The sequence below is a fragment of the Kryptolebias marmoratus genome, linkage group LG15, assembly GCF_001649575.2.
Source record: "Kryptolebias marmoratus isolate JLee-2015 linkage group LG15, ASM164957v2, whole genome shotgun sequence".
NCBI lineage: Eukaryota > Metazoa > Chordata > Actinopteri > Cyprinodontiformes > Rivulidae > Kryptolebias > Kryptolebias marmoratus.
The window spans coordinates 23,504,505-23,524,512 of NC_051444.1; the positions used below are offsets into that span (position 1 = coordinate 23,504,505).

At 38.1% G+C, this 20,008-nt stretch overlaps 1 protein-coding gene across 3 annotated transcripts in view; it reads left to right on the forward strand.

The window, feature by feature from the left end:
• The window catches only part of itga11a (integrin, alpha 11a), a 50,221-nt gene that overhangs the window by 19,390 nt on the left and 10,823 nt on the right, over positions 1-20,008 (forward strand). For 2 of the 3 annotated variants that reach the window (XM_017414175.2, XM_017414176.2), the window contains 17 exons: positions 349-440; positions 601-715; positions 858-985; positions 1,585-1,733; positions 1,811-1,955; positions 2,497-2,662; positions 3,311-3,381; positions 5,835-5,979; positions 6,794-6,942; positions 8,466-8,609; positions 15,401-15,604; positions 16,883-17,013; positions 17,229-17,395; positions 18,915-19,054; positions 19,347-19,457; positions 19,593-19,678; positions 19,778-19,988. In XM_017414175.2, the coding sequence (XP_017269664.1) occupies positions 349-440; positions 601-715; positions 858-985; positions 1,585-1,733; positions 1,811-1,955; positions 2,497-2,662; positions 3,311-3,381; positions 5,835-5,979; positions 6,794-6,942; positions 8,466-8,609; positions 15,401-15,604; positions 16,883-17,013; positions 17,229-17,395; positions 18,915-19,054; positions 19,347-19,457; positions 19,593-19,678; positions 19,778-19,988 (2,354 nt within the window). The remainder of the gene's footprint in view (positions 1-348; positions 441-600; positions 716-857; positions 986-1,584; positions 1,734-1,810; positions 1,956-2,496; positions 2,663-3,310; positions 3,382-5,834; positions 5,980-6,793; positions 6,943-8,465; positions 8,610-15,400; positions 15,605-16,882; positions 17,014-17,228; positions 17,396-18,914; positions 19,055-19,346; positions 19,458-19,592; positions 19,679-19,777; positions 19,989-20,008) is intronic. The other variant, XM_017414177.3, reaches the window with a different exon arrangement.

Here is a 20,008-nt window from a genome sequence, read left to right on the forward strand (position 1 = left end):
CTTTAGGCATTTGTAAGTAAACATCATGGTGACATGTGTAAGACAGAAGTGTGGGTACCATACCAATCATTCCACACTTTTTAATGGTTTATGTACATTTCTATGTGTGTGTTTTACCACACGTTTTACTGCTCGCCTCCTCAAAAGGGTTGCATGTGTTATGTTGGTTAGGTGCTCACTTGAAGTTTAGTCGAGTAAACATTCAGATCTGAGGATGTTATTCCTGAGCTGACTGGCCAGACAGAAATAACAAGCCAAAGTCCCAGATGGCTCTTGTTCTCTGTAGGACTGTGCATGCATGGCACTGTGCATCCGAGATCTTCTCAGTGAAATTCCTTTTCCTTCAAGGAAAGATATCCCTGACCAACGTGTCAGAGCGAAAGGACAAGATGAGGCTGGGAATGACACTCACGTCTAACCCTAAAGACAACAGCTTTGTGGTGAGACTTTTGAAAGACGGGAGCTTTTTTAGAGTGAATAAAAAAGCATGTTTAATTAGGTTGTCATTTTCATTTCTCCCTGCAGAATTCCTCTACCAGCGTAATAACTTTGTCATATGCTGAGCTGTTGCTTGTGTAAACACTTTCTTTTATGTTTCAGGCTTGTGGGCCGCTGTGGTCGTATGAGTGTGGCAGCTCCTACTACAGCACTGGAATATGCTCCAAAGTTAATTCAGGCTTCAAGTTCTCCAGGACAATTATGCCCGCCTTTCAAAGTACGCTTAAAAAAGATTTGTAGAGTGGACAAAACTCAGCTGACTCAACAGAGAATTGTTTTTTGTTTTTTAAAAAAATACATATTCATTACAAACATCTGTTTCTTTATGTGTGCTCGTGTGTCTTTTCAAAAATGTTCAGGATGTGAAACGTTTATGGACATAGTGATCGTTCTCGATGGATCAAACTCCATTTACCCCTGGTATGAAGTGCAGCATTTTCTTATTAACATTCTTCAGAAGTTCCATGTTGGACCAGGTCAAATCCAGGTGTGTATGAACAGAGCAAACAGTGGGTTTCATTTTTTTAAGAGTTTTCACTGCTATTACTTTTACAAGTTGTGTCTGATATGTTCTTTTTAGTTTTCTGGTGGGATTGCTATGCAAATGTAATGTAATGTAATGTACAAGAAATTTAGATTTTTATTCTTCCCCATTTTTCAACCACTAACTACTTGTGCACCCTTTGAAATAAAAATATCGTTCAAACACCAAAACATCAGGTCATAACTTTTATTGGGTGTGTTGTACTTTTTCCAAATTAATTGTTATATTATCAGAAAAATTCTCTAATGAAATGAGTAAACTGCACTGCTCACAGTTTACTTCAAAAGACATGATTTTTGCATTAAAATGATGAAAAAATAGTTTTCTTTCACACAATGTGGTTCTTTAACCACCAAGGGACAAGAAACAAGCACTTTTCAGGAATCTCATCACAATTTCCGCAGATATAGCTCAATCTTTTTTATTGTTTGTTTTCTTTAGTTTCTTGTATTTTCTTTTTTGTTGTATGTCAATAGAATGACAACTTGGGCAGCCAACGTCTTCTTGTTTTTATTAAGTTGATGTAATCTGTTCTTGGAAAGGTTGGAGTTGTTCAGTACGGTGAGAAGGTGGTCCATGAATTCAAACTCAGTGATTATAAATCAGTGGAGGAGGTGGTAAAAAGGGCCCGCAGCATCGACCAGCGAGGTGGGGAGGAGACCAACACGGCTCTTGGCATCAGCACGGCACGGTACAGTATCTCCATTTCCTCACTCGTCTTCCTCTCTGTAGTTTATTTGACTGAAGATTTCAAACCTGTTCTCATAGCTCACAAGCTTTCAAACAGGGAGGTCGGCGTGGCGCCAAGAAGGTGATGATAGTGATAACTGATGGTGAGTCACATGACAGCGCCGATCTCCAGCAAGCTATCGAGGACTGTGAGAAGGATGGCATCACCCGTTACGCCATAGCTGTGAGTCTACCAGACCAGTTCTTAACATGATTTATGGCATATTATTTTAGGTTTTACTGGGTTTTCTGGTGGCTAATAAATTTTCTGCACAGCTTTGAAACAACATAAATACTACCAAGGCGACCTCACGGTATTGAGCTGAAACAGGTCTTTCCAGAAGTCTCTCCAGAAACCATTCAGAGCCTCTCAGAGCTCCAAGCCTTTTTTTTATGTGGAAGTAGAGCTAAAGGTGTAAATGATCTCCTCCAGACCACAGAGCTCATTGGTCTTTGCCACTGTTGGTGGAGTTAATGGCAGACTTGATTTCTTTAGTGTGCCTAAGCCTTTGGCAACCATCTGAGCAAAGCCTCTGACATCATTTGGCCTAAAACCAGTTGGAAATGGTGACAACACTGGCATTTTAATAGGAAACCAAAATCTGAACCCTACTCAGAGGGCTACCATTAGCCTGTCATAGTTCTGTGTGATTACTTATATTGCTTGACATTCTTCATGTTCTTCAAATACGCAGTGACAGAATGCCTGAATCTCACCTTCACAGGTACTTGGCTACTACAACCGCCGAGGAATCAATCCCGAGACCTTCCTCAATGAAATCAAGTACATTGCCAGTGACCCTGATGACAAACACTTCTTTAATGTGACAGACGAGGCGGCACTGAAAGATATCGTGGATGCTCTTGGGGAACGCATCTTCAGCCTGGAAGGTTGTGCTTTATTTAAAACCTTCAAGATGGATTGCAATAAACATAAGTTTCAAAAAATTTGAAACAAGATTTGCTTATTTTTCTATCAATTCTAACAATGTTGGGCTTAATAGTGAAGCATTAAGATTTAGTAGTTAAATGTGCTGTAAAATATATTTGCTTTTCAGCATAGTTTTTGAAGATCACTACAGACTTTTATTTTTTATGATAGCTGCATAAACAATTTAGCAACAATAATTGATCAAAAATTTGATCTAAAAATAGTCACAGAGTAATTGTAAGCATTTGAAGCATGTCTTAAACTCTTCTCAATTTAGTTTCCTTAATTCTAAAGCTTCGTTTTTTATGTCAATATATATGCAAACTCCTCGCTTATTTTGGCTCAAATTTCATGCGGAATTTGTGCAAACGTGTCAATGGGCGTGATTCGAAGCTAAAACTAGCATTAATTTGCAATTTTGTGTCTCCAACTAGTTCCCAAAAGTCGTAGCCTTGTCTCTCCCCTTAATGTCTTAAAATGTTCATGAATTTGAAACACTTATTTTCAGACTTGGATGTTTTTCTTCCTATAAATTGACTGTGGCTTGACAGTGCAGCTTTTCTGCTTCTGGAATGCTTCAAACCTTTAAGTCTGGCTTGTTTACACAGGAACCAGTAAGAACGGGACAGCGTTTGGCCTCCAGATGTCACAGGCAGGTTTTTCCACGCATAATGTGGAGGTGAGTCTGACTTTTGCTATCCCGCTGTCTCAGACCATCTGTCAGTGGGTAAAACAACACACATTGTCTGAACTTCTGCCGCTTCGTAACTCCTTCCCGCAATGGGGCGTTTATCACTCTTTTTTCCCCCTGAGAGGCCTGCTGCGTGACCCCAGAGGTTTAGGTCACCCTGATTCAGGAGCCACTGACAGGCAGACAGGTTTTTTTTTTTTTCCATTTTAACAATACAGCAGTGGGAAATAAGACACCACTTGTCTCCCAGTGAAACATATTAGTGAAGGGCCTAGACAGGATTGAGAGTTTTACTCAGAATGATTTTTGTCTTTAACTTCCTAGGAGTATTTGCTTGTCTCTAAGTGGCAGGTGTGCTGGCTCTGGTGCTACACAGCTGGAAGATGAAGATAAGACACATCTCTTCTACTGTACCTGCTGTTCATACCTATTTTCATTCCTCGCCTCCCGACGTTTTAAGACCCATACAGTTGCTTTAATAATTCAGATTCCTTTCACTCTTGAGCTCGTCGAGGGAAAAATAAGTCCAATTTATGAGAAAAATAAATATACCCAGAGTTTGCAGCTGGGTGACTGGAATGGCTGGAAATTGTGTCTATTAGGCCGGATTCCAGAGATTCTTGACAACACCAGCATGAGTGTTGAGACTAGGATAATGTTTTTGGAAAGAATGTTGGTGCTTTAAAGGAGAAAAACAGTCCTGAGGGCCCAGATGGTTTTACTGACTGTAATTAGAGTCAACTTTGAATGAAGCTCATGTCATATACTGTGCAGATGTCTTGTGCATTTATATACATTGCACAATTTTCTGTCTTTTGTCATATTCCCTATCTAAAGCTGTATATATATTTAGAGCCATGGAACCGGGCTTTCCAGTACAACAAAGAGTTGACATTCAAACCAAAGAGACGGATATGTCCCTACATGTAACTGCAGCAGAAATAGGTCACTGGTTTATGAGGCTGAACTGTTTTGGGACTTCTCCCATCTGCCATAGCGATCATTTTGGCCAAAACCGATAAACCACAGTGGCGTAATGTTGCTGCTAAAGAGTGACGTAGTGCAAATGTGGTGAGCGCACAAATCCGTCTTTCAGGAAGACAATCGCAAGTTTTCCAGACCATTCTAATAAGATGGAAAATGTGTTGTAGACAATATTGTGTACAACAAGGGGGGGAAAAAAAGAGGAAATTATTATGCAGAGAAACCCTACAATCACAGCATCAGAAACACAAAGTATGTGGAACCACAGATTATAGAAAGCCCTTCCTCAACCCTTCCTGTGTTACATTTGCTGTTTTATTTCCTTTTTTGGATATCAAGTCAAAGAACAGACTATTAAAGACTTAGTGGTGTTTTAATAGCAGATTTTGCAGTTGATTTGGTCATTTTCTTTGTTGTTGCTTAATAATATGGGAAAAAGTCCAATTGAATTGCTTTGTTTCCTGCTTTTGTAGGAGCAAAATGTATGTGGTTAGCATCACAGTAGGGTTCTGTGCTTGTTGTGGCTGTTACATAGGTTAATCAGTCAAATGAGACATTCCTGAGGTTTGAGATCCACTAACTTAACTGCAACCTACAAAATTACCCATTTATGTCTCAATTTACAGCTTACTTACAGTAAGGACTCACCTCGACAGAAATTACAAGAATGTTCAAAACCAAAACCAGGTGTTAGCTAATAAACAAGAAGCAAGTCAATTCAAGGGAACAAAAAGGTGTTTTTAAGATAAAGCATAAGAATTTATTATAAAACGATGAATTGGGTAACTTATTATATTGATACAGCATCAATGAAAAGATTATCTCAATAAAAATATTAAACAGTTTTCGCTTTTATAGAAATAACTCTCCCTTACTGCCTTGTCATTAGTTTTAGTTAATAACTTGAGCCTTTCATGACAGGATTCTTTGATAAAATTCACTTTATCTAGGTTATACTATAATAGTAATCTACAAAGTACAAAATGTTCCATATGTCTATATGAAGTAAAGAAAACGTTTTATATTTATTTATTTATTTAAACAGGGATAGTTCATCAAAACATTGTTACCTTGTTTAAAGAAAAGGACCACTTCCCTGTACGTTGGCCTAATAGCAAAAAATAATTTTTAGACATGACACCAAGTTAGACTTTTTAAGAAAATAATAAACTAAACTTATCACTGAGTTTGTGTTTAACCACTAGTGTAAATAGTGTTACAGCTAGTAAGTTTGTGTTTACCACTTTTCACTACAAGTTGAATCAAATCATCAAATATTTGTTATAATCTAAGATGAGCCACTCACTGTTCTCCCAAATGGTAAATAGTGAATAACGAGTTACTTCAGTTTTACGAAATACAATATTTACCACATGTGTGATTGTTGCACCAGCAGTACATTTACATTCTTCTCTATTAGGCTATACAGTAAGCACTAAATTTGCAATCTCCTACAGGATGGGATTTTGGTTGGTGCTGTTGGTGCTTATGACTGGAACGGAGCAGTGCTGAAGGACACACGGCAGGGGAAGGTGATTCCTCCCAAGTCATCCTACCTGCAGGAGTTTCCCAAAGAGCTCAAAAATCATGGTGCCTACTTAGGTGAGTAGCATCAGAAAACTGTAAAAAGTTGATGAGAAAAGTTTAAGAAGAGGAATGAAATGCAAGTAAAATTTGACATTAGTTCCCAGAGACATCAGTCCTAGGCTTCTGTTTTTTTTTTAAAGAAATCACATACAGAACTTGTGATTTAATGCCACTTGTCCTCGCTGAAGCCCTCCTCTCCAAAGTGTACCCACTGCTTGCATGCTCTTCAACATAACCACCCTCATCTCATTTCAACACCACAGACCTCTGTTTTTACCATCAGTGGTTTGCATTTGAGCTTGTCCAGCAGGCTGCCAATAAAAGCCAATCTAAGCTCAAAAGAAATAGAGGTGGATGCATAATTTTGGAGAAACACAGAGAATATTAAACCTGGAATCAAAGAGGTATGAAAATGGCATGAATGTGGAAAAGAACGACAAAATGTTCATTTTGGAAAAGAAGACATTACATAAATCAAAAACCAGGACATAAAGCTCTGCATAACAACATATGGCTCAGAGTTTGCAGTTCTCAAGTTGCAACCTTTTTGCTAATTTTCCTTGAGTCATAGAGATTGGTTTTATGAAATTCAGCTGGGTCAGTTTATCGCTGTGCTTAAGCAAAGACTGGAGCAAGCTGCAGTGCCTGATAATCAAACTAAAGTTTCCCTGTTAGGCAAACAATCATCTTAATCTGTGTTGTCAGTTTCAGCAGCACTGACATCACAGAGAATAACCCACTCAGGCCACAAATGGTCACATCTTGAGAAGGTTTGTTGCCAGTGAGTGGAGCTGTAATGTGTGTGTTTGTGTGTGTGTCACGTCACCAGGTTACACTGTAACATCTGTGGTGTCGTCGAGAAATGGTCGTCTGTTCGTGGCAGGAGCTCCACGGTTCAACCACACCGGCAAAGTCATCATCTTCACTTTGAATAATTCAGGCAACCTGACCATCCTGAACGCACTCAAAGGTCACCAGGTACAGTCGCAACCACAACTTAACCAACACTTATGTAGAAAATTAGAGTTTATATAAAGAGATACCTACGTCTGAAAGGAACCACATTCCATATTCCAGCACCTAGGAGGACAAAATGTTTTTATTTTGAAATTTTATTCATGATATAGTGGTGAGAATGGATTAGTAAACAATCCAGCAACTCTCAAGATGTAACAGAGGATAAATATCCAGGTACTAAACATTTAATACATGAATTTGTATCTGATTATTACCAAGAGATACATTTTGAGTGTTTCCAAAGCCCTTAACTTGAGGTCACCATGAGATAAAGAGATCCTCAAGAAGCGAACATGTCATCCATTATCATTTTTATATACAGATATGCCATGTTTTTTTCTAAGTTCCAACGTGCTGTTTAAAATGTTACTTAGTTTGAAACAGACATCGGCATTCAAGACTTTTTTCATGATTGTTTGGAAATATTGTCAATGACAGCAAACATAAAATACTGTAGACAATAAAAAATGGTTTTTGAGACAATATAATGTTTTAACAGCTAGTTTTTCACCATTTGTTTGAAGTGTGACCCTTAAAAATCTCAGAAAGCCCTACACCTTCACCTACATCACACCAGGAGTCAGAACACCCCTAGCCCTTAGCATGAACACAAAAAGCACAGGGGTAGGGCTAAGTGCAAGGGTTAAGAGGAGAAGTGGAATTTACCTGTAGGGTTTCTTACAGCCTATAAAAGGCAAATGTCCAGATGGAAATGTAATTTTGGATGTGAGGCTCGATAAAATGAGTATCTGTTTGTTATCTGCAGTGCAAATGACAAAAACATGTTAAACTTTATGGTGGTGCAGGCCGATGTAAGAACCAAATGGTTCAGTGAATTTTTGTTGTTTAAACAGAGTTATTGGCAGATCATCTGTTGGGGTTGAATCCCAGTGTCCAAAGCAATTCAGTTTTACATATATATATATATATATATGTAGTCATTTCAAAGGAATGAGGTGCTTTGCGTTAATGACCACTACACTGAAACCTGGCAATAATTCACAGACTGTTACAATGTACCTTGTCAATAACAAGTCATCCAGAACAACAGATGTTTTTTTTTGTCTCCTGAAAACCCACTTTGATCAGAAAGCTTTTTTTTTTTAAATTTTATTTTATAGGCAGATGTTTCAAATCTGTTTCAAACCAATAGACGTCCCATTTATTCCAGTGTCTGGTCCAAACTCTCTCAGTAAAGCTGTCACAGCTCGAGCATCAATGAAAGAATCAGGATTTGCTGTGACTCAGTAAGAACTGATGTTTGCTTATGATATTCAAGTTCAAAAGCCTCTTAACCTCATCAGTAAATCAAACACAAATAAGACGTAGCTCAAGAGGCAGCAGGAAAGAAAACTGTCGTTTTAGCACAGAGTGGACTTTATATTACAGCCAAGCACTTTTCCAGATGGCACTGTAATCGAATAGCTGAACTACTGTTTTTAGGGTTAAGCTCAACCTGCATAATTGTATGCTCTTTCTTTCAGATTGGCTCCTATTATGGCAGTGAGATTGCACCTGTGGATATTGATGGAGACGGAATAACTGACAATCTTTTAGTAGCGGCACCAATGTTCTTCAGCGCAGGTTTGGAGAAAGGAAAGGTCTACATCTACAGAATAACAGAGCTGGTAGGTAGAAATTTCTTACGTACACATAGGGGACACACGAACAAACCACTTAACACAAAACTGGGTCAACACCTGATGTTCCCAATTTAATTTTAGACACACCTCATCACAAGTGTTTTGTTTCAGCTGATGAAATGACCTTTTCCAGATTAAATGTGCATATTAAATGAGAGAGCCGTGCCATGCCAGTTCGCCGACTTTATTAGATGCATATAATGAACTCAAGAGGAAAGAATTCTGCCCCATCTAAACCCAGTTCCAGCAAACCTTTTGGAGGCGAGAACTGCCTTTTAATAGGAGGAAATTTACCGGTTCCAGGTCTGTCTGGCTCGTTGGGATAATGAATGTCCTCAGATGTTTTGAATCCACCGAGCAGGGGCAGATGAGGTATTTAAATGTCTGGCGTGGCCAAAACCACATCACAGGTGGCAGTCTCAACCTAAAAACAAAACACAAACAAATCACTCACTGCTTTACAATATGTGTCATCAGCGAGACAGAAAGGCCGCTTGTTTGGGACGATTAATGATAATTATGTGGTTGATTCAGGTGTTGCTGAAAACTTCTTGTTGTGGTTCTGGAAAAATAGTTAAATGACTCCCTGAGGTCCTGCTGAATATTTTAGCTGCACTCCGGGAATCTAGAGATTTAACAAAAAAAAATGTTACCTTCCATATTTGTTGTATCTTTTTATATTTTCTGCTGTGAAGTTTTAATACACACTGTTTGATCTATGCAGTTTTTTATGACTTCTTTCACACTAAAAAAAAAAAAAAAAAGCAACAACTAGCAAAACCTTACACTTGGGGTGAAAAATACCAGCTGAAATTTGCACAGCTATAAGCAAAAAAGTCACTTTTAGCAAAACACTAATCACTTATACCTGCTTTAAACACAGAAAAATACCATGATGTCACTTCCTTTCAAAACACAAGGATGTAGCAGTACATATATTTGTGTGATCACATGTGAAAAACATGGTAAATTCATGTTTTTATTCTCTAAGGGTTCCCTCTATACCTCACTTACACTTGGGAAAGAGCTTTAAAATCTAAAAGGTGCTTTAAAAGTAAAAATAAACTTACTTATTTACTTGTAGTAGCTAGTAGTAGAGGGAGGTATAGGTGTAAGAAGTGTTTTAGGTTTTCACATTTGTGGGTAAATGGTTAAACAAAAGAATTAAATATATCAGTAATGTGTGTTTGATATGGTAGCAAAATACTGGTTTTATGAACTGATGTATTTTACACAAAAGGGTTTCATTTTGTAAAAGATCATAGGGTGATCTGTTAATTGGGTGTGTGATTGTGCTAACTGTGTAAAGTGTTTTTGGGGAAAAGGACATTAGAAGTCAAAAAAAACAGAAAACTATTTTTACGTTTTTTCAAGAACAAATGATGCCTAGTTTACATCTGTTAGCTTGTAAAGAAAGAATAAAGGACAATTTAATTCAGTTTAGCTCAGTGGGTTTTTATAGCGTTGTTTCTTTTTTGTCCTTCCTTTTTCTCTGTTTTCATTGTAAAGGGTTTAATTAAAACATGAAATTAAGTGTTTTGAAGCTAACATAAATAATAAAAAAAAAGTCATAAAAGGTCCTTGTTTTCAGAGTCTTGCATCTAAAAAAAACTTACACTAATTTAAAATTAATATTAAAAGATAGAAAAATATTACTAGTGTCTCTTTGACATTTTCCGTGATCACTGGGAAGTGTGATGTCTCGAGAGCCGAACACTGGAATACCAACAAGGCAGTAAATAGTCAATACAGACAGTGTGGTTGTGAAATGATTCAGTGTGTTGCAAATAATTGTGGGAACCGACCCAAACTTAAAACAGCTGAGTCATTCTTCAGCTTCCTGAAGGACAAGAAAGTTTAATAGATGTGGTTAGTTTAGCTCCTGGTGAAAATTACAACCCAAAGTCTGGAGACTGAGAGTGCAGTTAACGTTTTGAAGAGGACCACCTGAAAAACAAACCTTCAGTAGAAGAACCACCACCACCCGCTGTCCGACCGGCACCATCTGCTTCTTGCTGTCTGGATGGGAAACCCCTTGAAGACTGTGACATCATTGGAAAGCTTGGGGATTACCCTTGTGAAATGTGGAGCTTGAGCTCCAGACCAAACATCTTTTCAAATCGGTACTTTTGTTAACAAAACTTGTTTCTTCTTCTTCTTCTTCCATTAACCCTGATAAACACTGTGACAGTAACCTCCTCAGTATCCTACTACAGTCTGCCACAGCTGGCTGTGGTACTCTCTACGTCATCTACCGCTTCTCCTTCCTGGGTCATAGGGAACTGGTGCCCATCTCCAGAAGTCACTGTGCGAGAGGCGGGGCACACCTTGGACAGGTTGCAAGTCCATCACAGCGCCACATAGAGAAAAACAACACAAAGAATCATTCACACCTAGGGACAATTTTTTTTTTTGTAGACTTACCAGTTATTCTAACATGCATGTTTTTGATCTGTGGGAAGACCAAAGTACTTGGAGTAAACACACCTGAGCATAGGGAGAACATGTAAACTCCACTCAAAAAGGCTCCACTGTGCCACCCCTGTTTTATGATAATGATCAACTAAAATCCAAAAAAAAAAGATATTTCTATCCTTTACCTGAAGACATTTCGCTTCTCATCCGAGGACCTTTCTCAGTTCATAAAACAGAGAATGTGGAGATTAAGCTTTTAAGGCTAAGATGTTCTGTAAACTGGATTCACATGCAGATTACCCTCACTCTCCTCAAAATAGAGTCTCATTAGGGTTTTTGTTAGCCTGAATCACAAATGGGCCACTCTGGTCACATGAATGCAGGTGCTGATTGGTGTGAAACTGACTGTGTATCAGGCCTAAAGCTCCATTATAGGTTTTTAAAAGCTGAAATCTGAGACCTCCTCTGTTTAAAGTTGGTTTCTCTCCTTTCACATAGATGGCTTCCTTCACCCCCCTCTCAAATCAACTGTCTTCTTGGTCCAAAATATAAACATTTTGGTTCTCAAAAGAGAGTCTCTTATCCTTGAAGTGTAGGTGAACAGCTGAGTCATGTCCTAAAGTACTGGTCCTCCTGTGTTGAGCCATGAGTCTGTGGAGAAGCTGCTTGGTTTCTCCAATATAGAGGTCTGGACATTCCTGCCCACACCACTCCGCTCAGTTTGTGTTTGGGTGTTTTGTCCTTAGGGTGGACCAGCCTCTGTCTGAAAGTCCTGTTGGGTTTGAAATGTACCAGGATGTTGTGTTTGGACAAAATCCTTCTGAGTTTCTCAGATACTCCAGCAACGTAAGGGATGATAATGTTTTTTTGTTTTGTTTTGTTTTTGTTCTTCTCCTTATTCTGTTCAGTGTTGTGTTTTTTAGATTTCCTCACCGGCTTGACAAAAGCCCAGTTAGGATATCCACATGTTTGGAGAGCTTTTTTGATCTGTTTTTGTTCATTTTTTCTTAGCTTTTAAACCTTAAACTCCACACTCTCTACTTTTTGAATTGAGAAAGCTCTTCGGATGAGAAGTGAAACGTCTTCAGCGACAGGATAAAAGTCCAGTTGTTTTTGTTTTTTTAACCTTTTTTGGACTTAACTATGTCCTGGATGACTGAGAATCTACACCAACATGTTTAACCCTCCTGAAGCCCTCGTAACTGAAGAGAGGAAGAGAAACCCTTGTAACTTTGGGTCCATTTGACACAAAGGATCCAAAAAAACATGAAAACTCATTAATTTTATTTTATTTTATTTCACCTTTAAACCTAGAGGATTGTTTAAAAGCAAAGCATTAAATATTTTTAACTTTAAGAAGTCCAAGTATTAAGATTATTGTAGAAGAAAAAAATACAGAGCAAACAAAGGAGCCCAGCAGCTCCGACCTTTTAATCAGTACTTTCTGTAAAGTCTGAAAGTGAGATAATGGGCTGACATTGGCTGACGTTGTTTGAGTTTTTAAAAATGATTGTTCTCCTTTCGCAAATCTTTTATGTTTTATATCTTCAGGGAACCTATTTAAATCTTATCTAAAACTGAGCTAAAGTAGATTTTAACTTTAAAAGTTGAACAAGTGTGGGGCGAGTGATGATGCTGGGGTTTTGTCTTTGAGACAGATTTTTTTATTTTTTCATTAGTTCAGCTCTATATGACGAGAACGTCTGCCCTTATTGAAATTTGTGGTTTGTATAGATGGGAAGCAGGTGAAAAATATTATTGAGTAAAAGGACAGCAGATGGTTCTGACCAAAACCTGAGAGATAAAACAAACAAAAAGAAAAACGTTCGAAAAGTTCAGTGCTGAACAATATGTCCTAAAATCCAGCAGCTGATGAGAAATGAAATTCTTTTCCTTGCCTGACATATATGGCATAGACGTCCTTTTGTGACCCTTTGTTGCCTCCTCAGGAACCATGTGTTTCAAATTTAAGCAGCTTTTATGGATTTCCGTGTTTCTCTGTAAATCGCCTACTTTGTCACACATGCACATGTCAGGTAGCAGAGAAGTAGAAGCTCCTTTTTATATAAACTCGCTTTATACGACTGAAAAAACAAGTGATCTCATATTTTATCTGGCAGCCCTGAGTTTTCTTACGGTTTGATGCCAAGTAGAGAAACAATCTTCATGAGTAGTCTTTCTGTGTTTTAGATGGTTGTCTGAAAAATGTTTCAGAAGGTTTGCTGCTTTCAAAGACACAGTTATCTTCCACTTGGTAAGAATAGAACTTCAAAGAAAAGAATTTAGCTTTAAGGCATTTTTTAGAGCTTTCCTGAACCTGGTGTTAAAGTTCCTTTGTTTTATTGCCAGGTGTTTGCGTTCAAACAGGAAGAAATAACGAGTTCAGAGTTGATCGTCTGTTCGATTAGACCAAGAAGGGGGAAAATGGTTTAAATGTTATTTTTTTCTGTGTAAAATACAGCATGACATCTGAAGGTGACATGGTTTTAAAGATAATTGGTACAACAAACCCAGCTGGCCATGGGGCAGAAAGGACAATAACTGACTTGGTCTTGTTATAAGACGTCTAAATGAATGGATGGAAAGTCATCTGGCAGAATTCAGTCACTGAAAGACTCAACCATACTGGAGGGGATAGTTATCTCATGTAAACAGGACATGAGCTGGAGATGAACTTTCTTTGAAAGACAAACAGCAAATAAGTTTTCTTCAAACATCTTTTTTGCACAAGCTTCTGTTTCAAAACAGGCTTTTGTGCCACTGAATTTAAATTTGTTTTGTTTTTAATTAATATTTATTGTTTAATGTAATTTACTCTTATTCTTAATAGTATATAAAAGTGCATCTTGTAAAAGCTTTCTTTATTTTGTCTGTGCAAGTGACTAGATGATAAGCTATTCTGTTCAATGTCAGCCCGTAAAGATGAAATCAGTATTTTGGAGATGAAATTTTAATAGTTAATGATGATAGTGGATTATTTTGGCTCACATGAGCTCAAACTGTGGGTTTTACTGTAAATGTTATTTCTGTAACATCTGGGTCTTTTTATTACGAGACAGAAAAACATTTTTTAAACAAATTAAAATACAATTCCACACTAATTAAAGACTGATTGATTATATCCTATTACTGTAGCACTTAAGTAGTGATTTAACACTCAGGACAACAACAAACATTTTAGTTCTTGGAGTTAATTTGTTGAAAACAAGATAAATCTAATTGTAACAACAGCAATTAGTACCTTAAAAACAAGATCTAATTAGGGATACCTGGTTTTGCTTGGCTCATTGACTCAAGAGAAGATCATAAGGTGGTGAGATACATAAAAGTACTACTGGAGAGAAATAACTAAATGATATTGTTTGGGTACAAATGTGTAGTCCAGCTTTCCTTGTGTCAGAATCTTTCCCACAGCTTTAAGTGCTTTCATTGGGAAAAGAAGCGTCAGAACTGGACTGCAGAGCAGCTGAAGACAGTAGTCTGCTTAGATGAATCATGTTTACCTTGGGAGGAAACAGAATTAAGATGCATTGTGGGAAAAGGCAAACCAGAGGAGGCTGTGCTGACCACGATCTGCAAGCATGTGCATAAACAACCCTGTAGACCCCCTCATAGTTTCAGTGAAGTTGACAGTAGTCTCTAACATCAGAGGCTTTGTTCGGCTGCATAATACTCCTTTGCCTTGAAGCTAAAACCTGTTTGTCAGTCTTTTGTGGAACATCAAAACCAATCGGAGGTGTTGAGCCGGCATCCTAATTCCCAAAATCTTACTGTCATCAAAAATCTGTGGTCTGTTCTGGATAAAAAGGTCCAGTCCAAGGAGGCCCCACAATCTCACATCGTACAGGAATTAAAGGATCTGCTGCTGACGTCTTTGTATCTGATACAGCAAGACATCCTCAGAAGTCCTTTGGACTCAATGCTTCAACCTGTCAAAACTGAAGCTCAGACTGCTGGGTTTAAAGTTGATGCTGATCAGTGTATTTTATACGATAAATGAACAAAACAGACAAAGAACATGTAGAGAAAACTGAAAAACTAATGAAAATATTTGCTATTTTTTAAGCAGACTGTGTTTGGATGAGTTATTGGTCTATTAGCGATCTTTAGCTTATTTCTTTGAGAATTTATTTATTTATTTAGAAATGAGCCACCAGAACTCCCACTTTGTAAATTTTCACTGTTTCTAACATCTATTTATAGCTAAATATTTCAAAGCATGCAGTGTGATAACAAAAATGGAGGGTGTTCAGGGATCATGATGGTAAATTTATTTTCAGAATTTTGAGGCAGTACCGGTAAGTCATTTCTTGCACATGCAAACAACTTGTAATATCTTTGTTCCCCATCTCATTTTGCAGAATCGTTTCATCCACGAAGGGGTGTTGGAAATTCATAACGGTGGGCAGAATGCTCGCTTTGGCTCGTCCCTCGCTCCCGTCCCTGATCTCAATGGTGATGGCTTTAACGACTTGGTGGTGGGAGCTCCGCTGGAAGACGACCACAAAGGAGCCATTTATGTTTTCTTTAGCCAGCATAACAGAATACTGCGCAAATATAAACAGGTAGGGTATGTGAAAAGTGAACACATCTGATCTACATACAAATACAGAGGTTTACTTGTCATTTCTATAAGCAGCAGGGATTTAGAATAATCTAGTGAGTCTATACACTGTTTTATGTCAGTCTTATTTTTAAATATTTGGTCTGATAAGTCTTCCTACACAAAGCAGTTCTGAACCTGAATGTGTAAGCCACATGCTTCATCCAAAATGGGATGAATAAACATTATTGCACATTTGTACCCATAAAAATGACCCTCCTGGCACTCCTCCTTTATACTTGCATGTGTGTGTGTGTTGCATGAGGAAAAAATAAATAAATAAAACTTAATATTTGATTCTTGCATTTATGCAATAAAGTCCCATTTGCACACTGTTCCAGAAACTTGTTGTTTTGCAACAAACAAAATCTAAAGTTTCATTTTTATGATAATTTACTGTGAGTGATTTAAAATAAATTATTTCTTGTCTAAAACACATTTTATTAACCTGGCAAATAGTATTTTGAAGAGATGTTGTATCTTGAAATCAGCCAATATGATCTATCGTTTCGTAACTTTTTGAGTTCATAACTTTATATTAAAAACTGATTTTTTTTTTATTATATAACCACAACTTCACCCTTTGAAAATTGAATAAATAAACTTGTGTTCAGACCTTACATTAGCATGTTTTATGTGCTGGACCATTGGCATGAATGGGGGGGCCACAAAGGCTCAGCGGTCAATGCTGTGGTCTCGTAATCTTGAGGCTGCGGTTCAAGTCCAGGTTGTGTCAGGACAACTTTACTCGCTGTGGCAACTCCGCAGAAGGGAGCATGGCTGTGCATAATGGTTAGAATGTGCAAAATAAAGAAAACTTTATTATTATTCATAATAACTTGAATCTCTATAGCACCTTTCATGAGACCCTATAACACTTTACATATAGGATTAGAATAAAAACAAACAATAAAACAGAAAAGACAGAAAATAATCCATTCAGAGACTGTTGAGGAGGAAAACCTAGGTTAAGACTGTATGCTTTGGTGATCATGACAGACTAACAAGCCTTCACACAGTTTAGATTAACAACATAATGATATGCTTCAGACAAAAGTTGGTATTTGTTTAAAATGTAGTATTAAGAGTAAATAAGTAAAACTTTTAAAAAGTATGTTCTTTTAGTATTGTGCATAGATTTCAGATTTACAAGTTTTTAATAGTGACCTGATCCATATCAGTGTAAACTGTGCTTACTGTCTTTGTGAAGATTTGTTCTCAGTTTTCTTCTGTTTTTCAGAGGATAGCAGCTGTAGATTTGGCTGCAGGCCTGCAGTACTTCGGCCGCAGTATTCACGGCACAATGGACATGAATGATGATGGTTTGGTGGACCTGGCGGTGGGTTCACTTGGTGCCGCCGTCCTTCTCTGGTTTGTCCATCACCCATTACGTATTGCTGCAACTGTTTTTTTTTTTTTAATAGTAAAATGCCATGACTTACTTTAAAGATTTTAGTTCTGTTTCTGATGTTTCATTTTAAATAACTGGTGTTGGTAACAGAAACATTTGTGTACACATGTCTACAACTCTGTAATCCCACAGCTGATGGATTGGCCTGATCTGTCTCACCTTTGTGCCCTCACAGGTCAAAGAGCGTCGTGCGGATTTATACCACTGTCAGGTTTGAGCCCAATAAGGTCAACATCTTTGTGAAAGACTGTCAGAGAGGTGGCAAAAATGTGACCTGCATGTCAGCCATTGTATGTTTCAACATCACTGCCAGGACAGCCATTCCACCCACAGAGGAAATTGGTAAGCCAGTATAAATAATCAGCTGCAGTGGAAGCATCTGAGTAAAGTTTTAGGTTTTAACTCTGTCCAAGCTGAACAAACCATATTTCAACTGTGAAAGAAGAAGAGCATTTTGCATATTTTACAACCTATAAAAAGAAAACAAACTCTAACCAAAGAAATAATGTGTGTATTTTCATTGGCAACGGTCTTGTATGACCATTGGATGTTTGAAGTAGTACATGACAGCATGAACACGTCTACTTTCAAGTGATAAATGGCATTCAGTCATCTTAACACATATCCTTCAAGTCCTGCAAAACTTTTCTACATACAAATGCCTGTAAAAACTCTGATGGCTACTTTTATTTAGAGTGACGCCAAAGAAAAAGAAGGTTTCTTTACTAGCCGTAAGAGATTCTGATCTCACTGCTTTTTCTCTGCCAAAGCTAAAGCTGCAGCCTTGACAACTGGTACAACTGCACTATTTTGCTGCTATTAAATGTCCTTTTTAGTGTGTAGGAGTAGCATCTACGGTTTGCGTCGGTTTTATTTGGTTTTATTTGGCCTGTTGTTGCATGTGGTGACAGACAAATCAAGCTTACAGATGGGTGCTGTGCCACCAAAAGTGACCCACTCTTAAGCACAGGCTCATCTGCTCACAGTTTCTTTTTAAAAGCTGTAATGACAGGGTCTGGTTTCATTGTTTATCAGGGGGAGTGTGTTCCGAGTTAACCTCTTCACCCTCTGACATCTTTATCAAATCTATTGTACAGAATGAGAGGCAGAACAGGGGGAGTTATCTTGTCTTCGAATGGCTGGATCCTGTGGAACTCATTTATTTGATTTTCCTGTCGTCATGTCTGGTAGTAATGCACGACAGATGTGCTGGTGATTGTGAGGCTTTTGTGGCCTTCTGTCTCGATGAAGTAAATCTCGTTTGTATAAACGTCTGTTTACAATATTTCTAAGAAGTGCATGAGACGTGAAGAAATAGGCAAGCTGTTTTTTTGGTGCTCTTTTGTAGGTTTGGAAGTTATTTCACTGGCAACAAATTGCCGTCTAGCTCAATGAGTCCTATACAGCTGCAACATGAAAAAGAACAAAATGTTTCAGAACTGATATTGATGCTTATTGATGTTACGGTGAGATTGCCAGTTTTTCTCCCCACATCTGCTTGCATAACATATGATTTCTGCAATTTTCTAATTCTCTTCTTGACCTCAAGTACATTTTCTGTGTATTATTTCGTTTAGTAGACTTTTCCATATGTCATGACAATACAAGGTTGTAAATAATCCAAAAATTCTGGTTTGAAAAAGGCTTTAAAGTTTGGATTCTTCTATTTGTTTGTCTGACAATCAACATATGCTCAGAGTCTGCAGTGAAATCATTTATAGATGTTTATTTTTTTACTGAGACTTTAATAATCCATGGAACAACTGAGGCCCATGAATCTCAAGTGATTAAAAAAAAAGGAGATTTACTTACATTTTTACACAGCTGTGTTAATAATTAATCCTCTCTACTACCCCAACAGGGATCATATATAATGTGTCCATTTTGGAGAGACGTTTCAATCCTCGAGCCATCTTTGATGACCCTCATAAGCTGCAGCCTCAAAACATGACGCTCCTTCCAGGGAAAGAGGCCTGCAAGCACTTCTTTTTTCACGTCATGGTAAGGCTCACAGTGAGGGGTGCAAAGGTCACATACAAGTGTGCAACCATTGGTTTCAAAATGCACGCTTGTTGTGACCATTTAAATTTGTTTAATACATTTATCAGTTCTGTTCTGATGGAACAAATTAATATTTGTAATTTTGGTAAACGGAGCCCAATTTGTGCTGTTGAATTTCTACAAAGACACCTTCAGTCAGATTCCTTGAACTAAGATACCCTCCTTGGCAGTTAAATTCAACACAACAGAGTAGATCCACAGGCTAATCTTTGAACGTTTGGTTTTATATTAGGAGACCACAGACTATGCGAGGCCCATAGTGTTTGCAGTTCAAGTGGCGCTCCAAGATCAAGACCAGGGACCAGTTCTGGATGATAGCTGGCCTGCTCTGGTGAAAACTGAGGTAAGAAACCCTCTGACCTCTGAAGTTATTAAAATACACATTTATAGATAATAATCAAACTGAGTCAAAGTATAAATTCAAACAAAATAGGTCCATTAGTATTTTAACTAATAGAAAATGTTTTTTTCTGACCAGCTGCCCTTCTGGAATGGTTGTGACGAGGACGACCACTGCATGCCGGACCTGTCACTGCAGACTGTGACCGACCTGATGACTCGAAAGTATGTACACACACATTATCACACACGAGACAAGGCAGGGGTATTTATAAGTCGACGCTAAGTGAGCTCTATCTTGGGTTTAATCTCACTGTCTCCCAGTCAGTTCTGTGCACGTTCTGTTCGGTTCCGTGGTGCTTTCTGCCGCCATCAAAGTGACGGAGGAACGGAGAGTTTGCTGCGAGTGCTCGAGGGAAACACGAAGAGGATGTTGGTGGACATCAAGCTAGAAAACAAGGGAGAGAATGCCTACAATACTCAACTCAATATCACCTTCACACCCAATCTACGCTTCTCTAGCATCATTGTCAAAGTATGCGATCTTCATCCTAA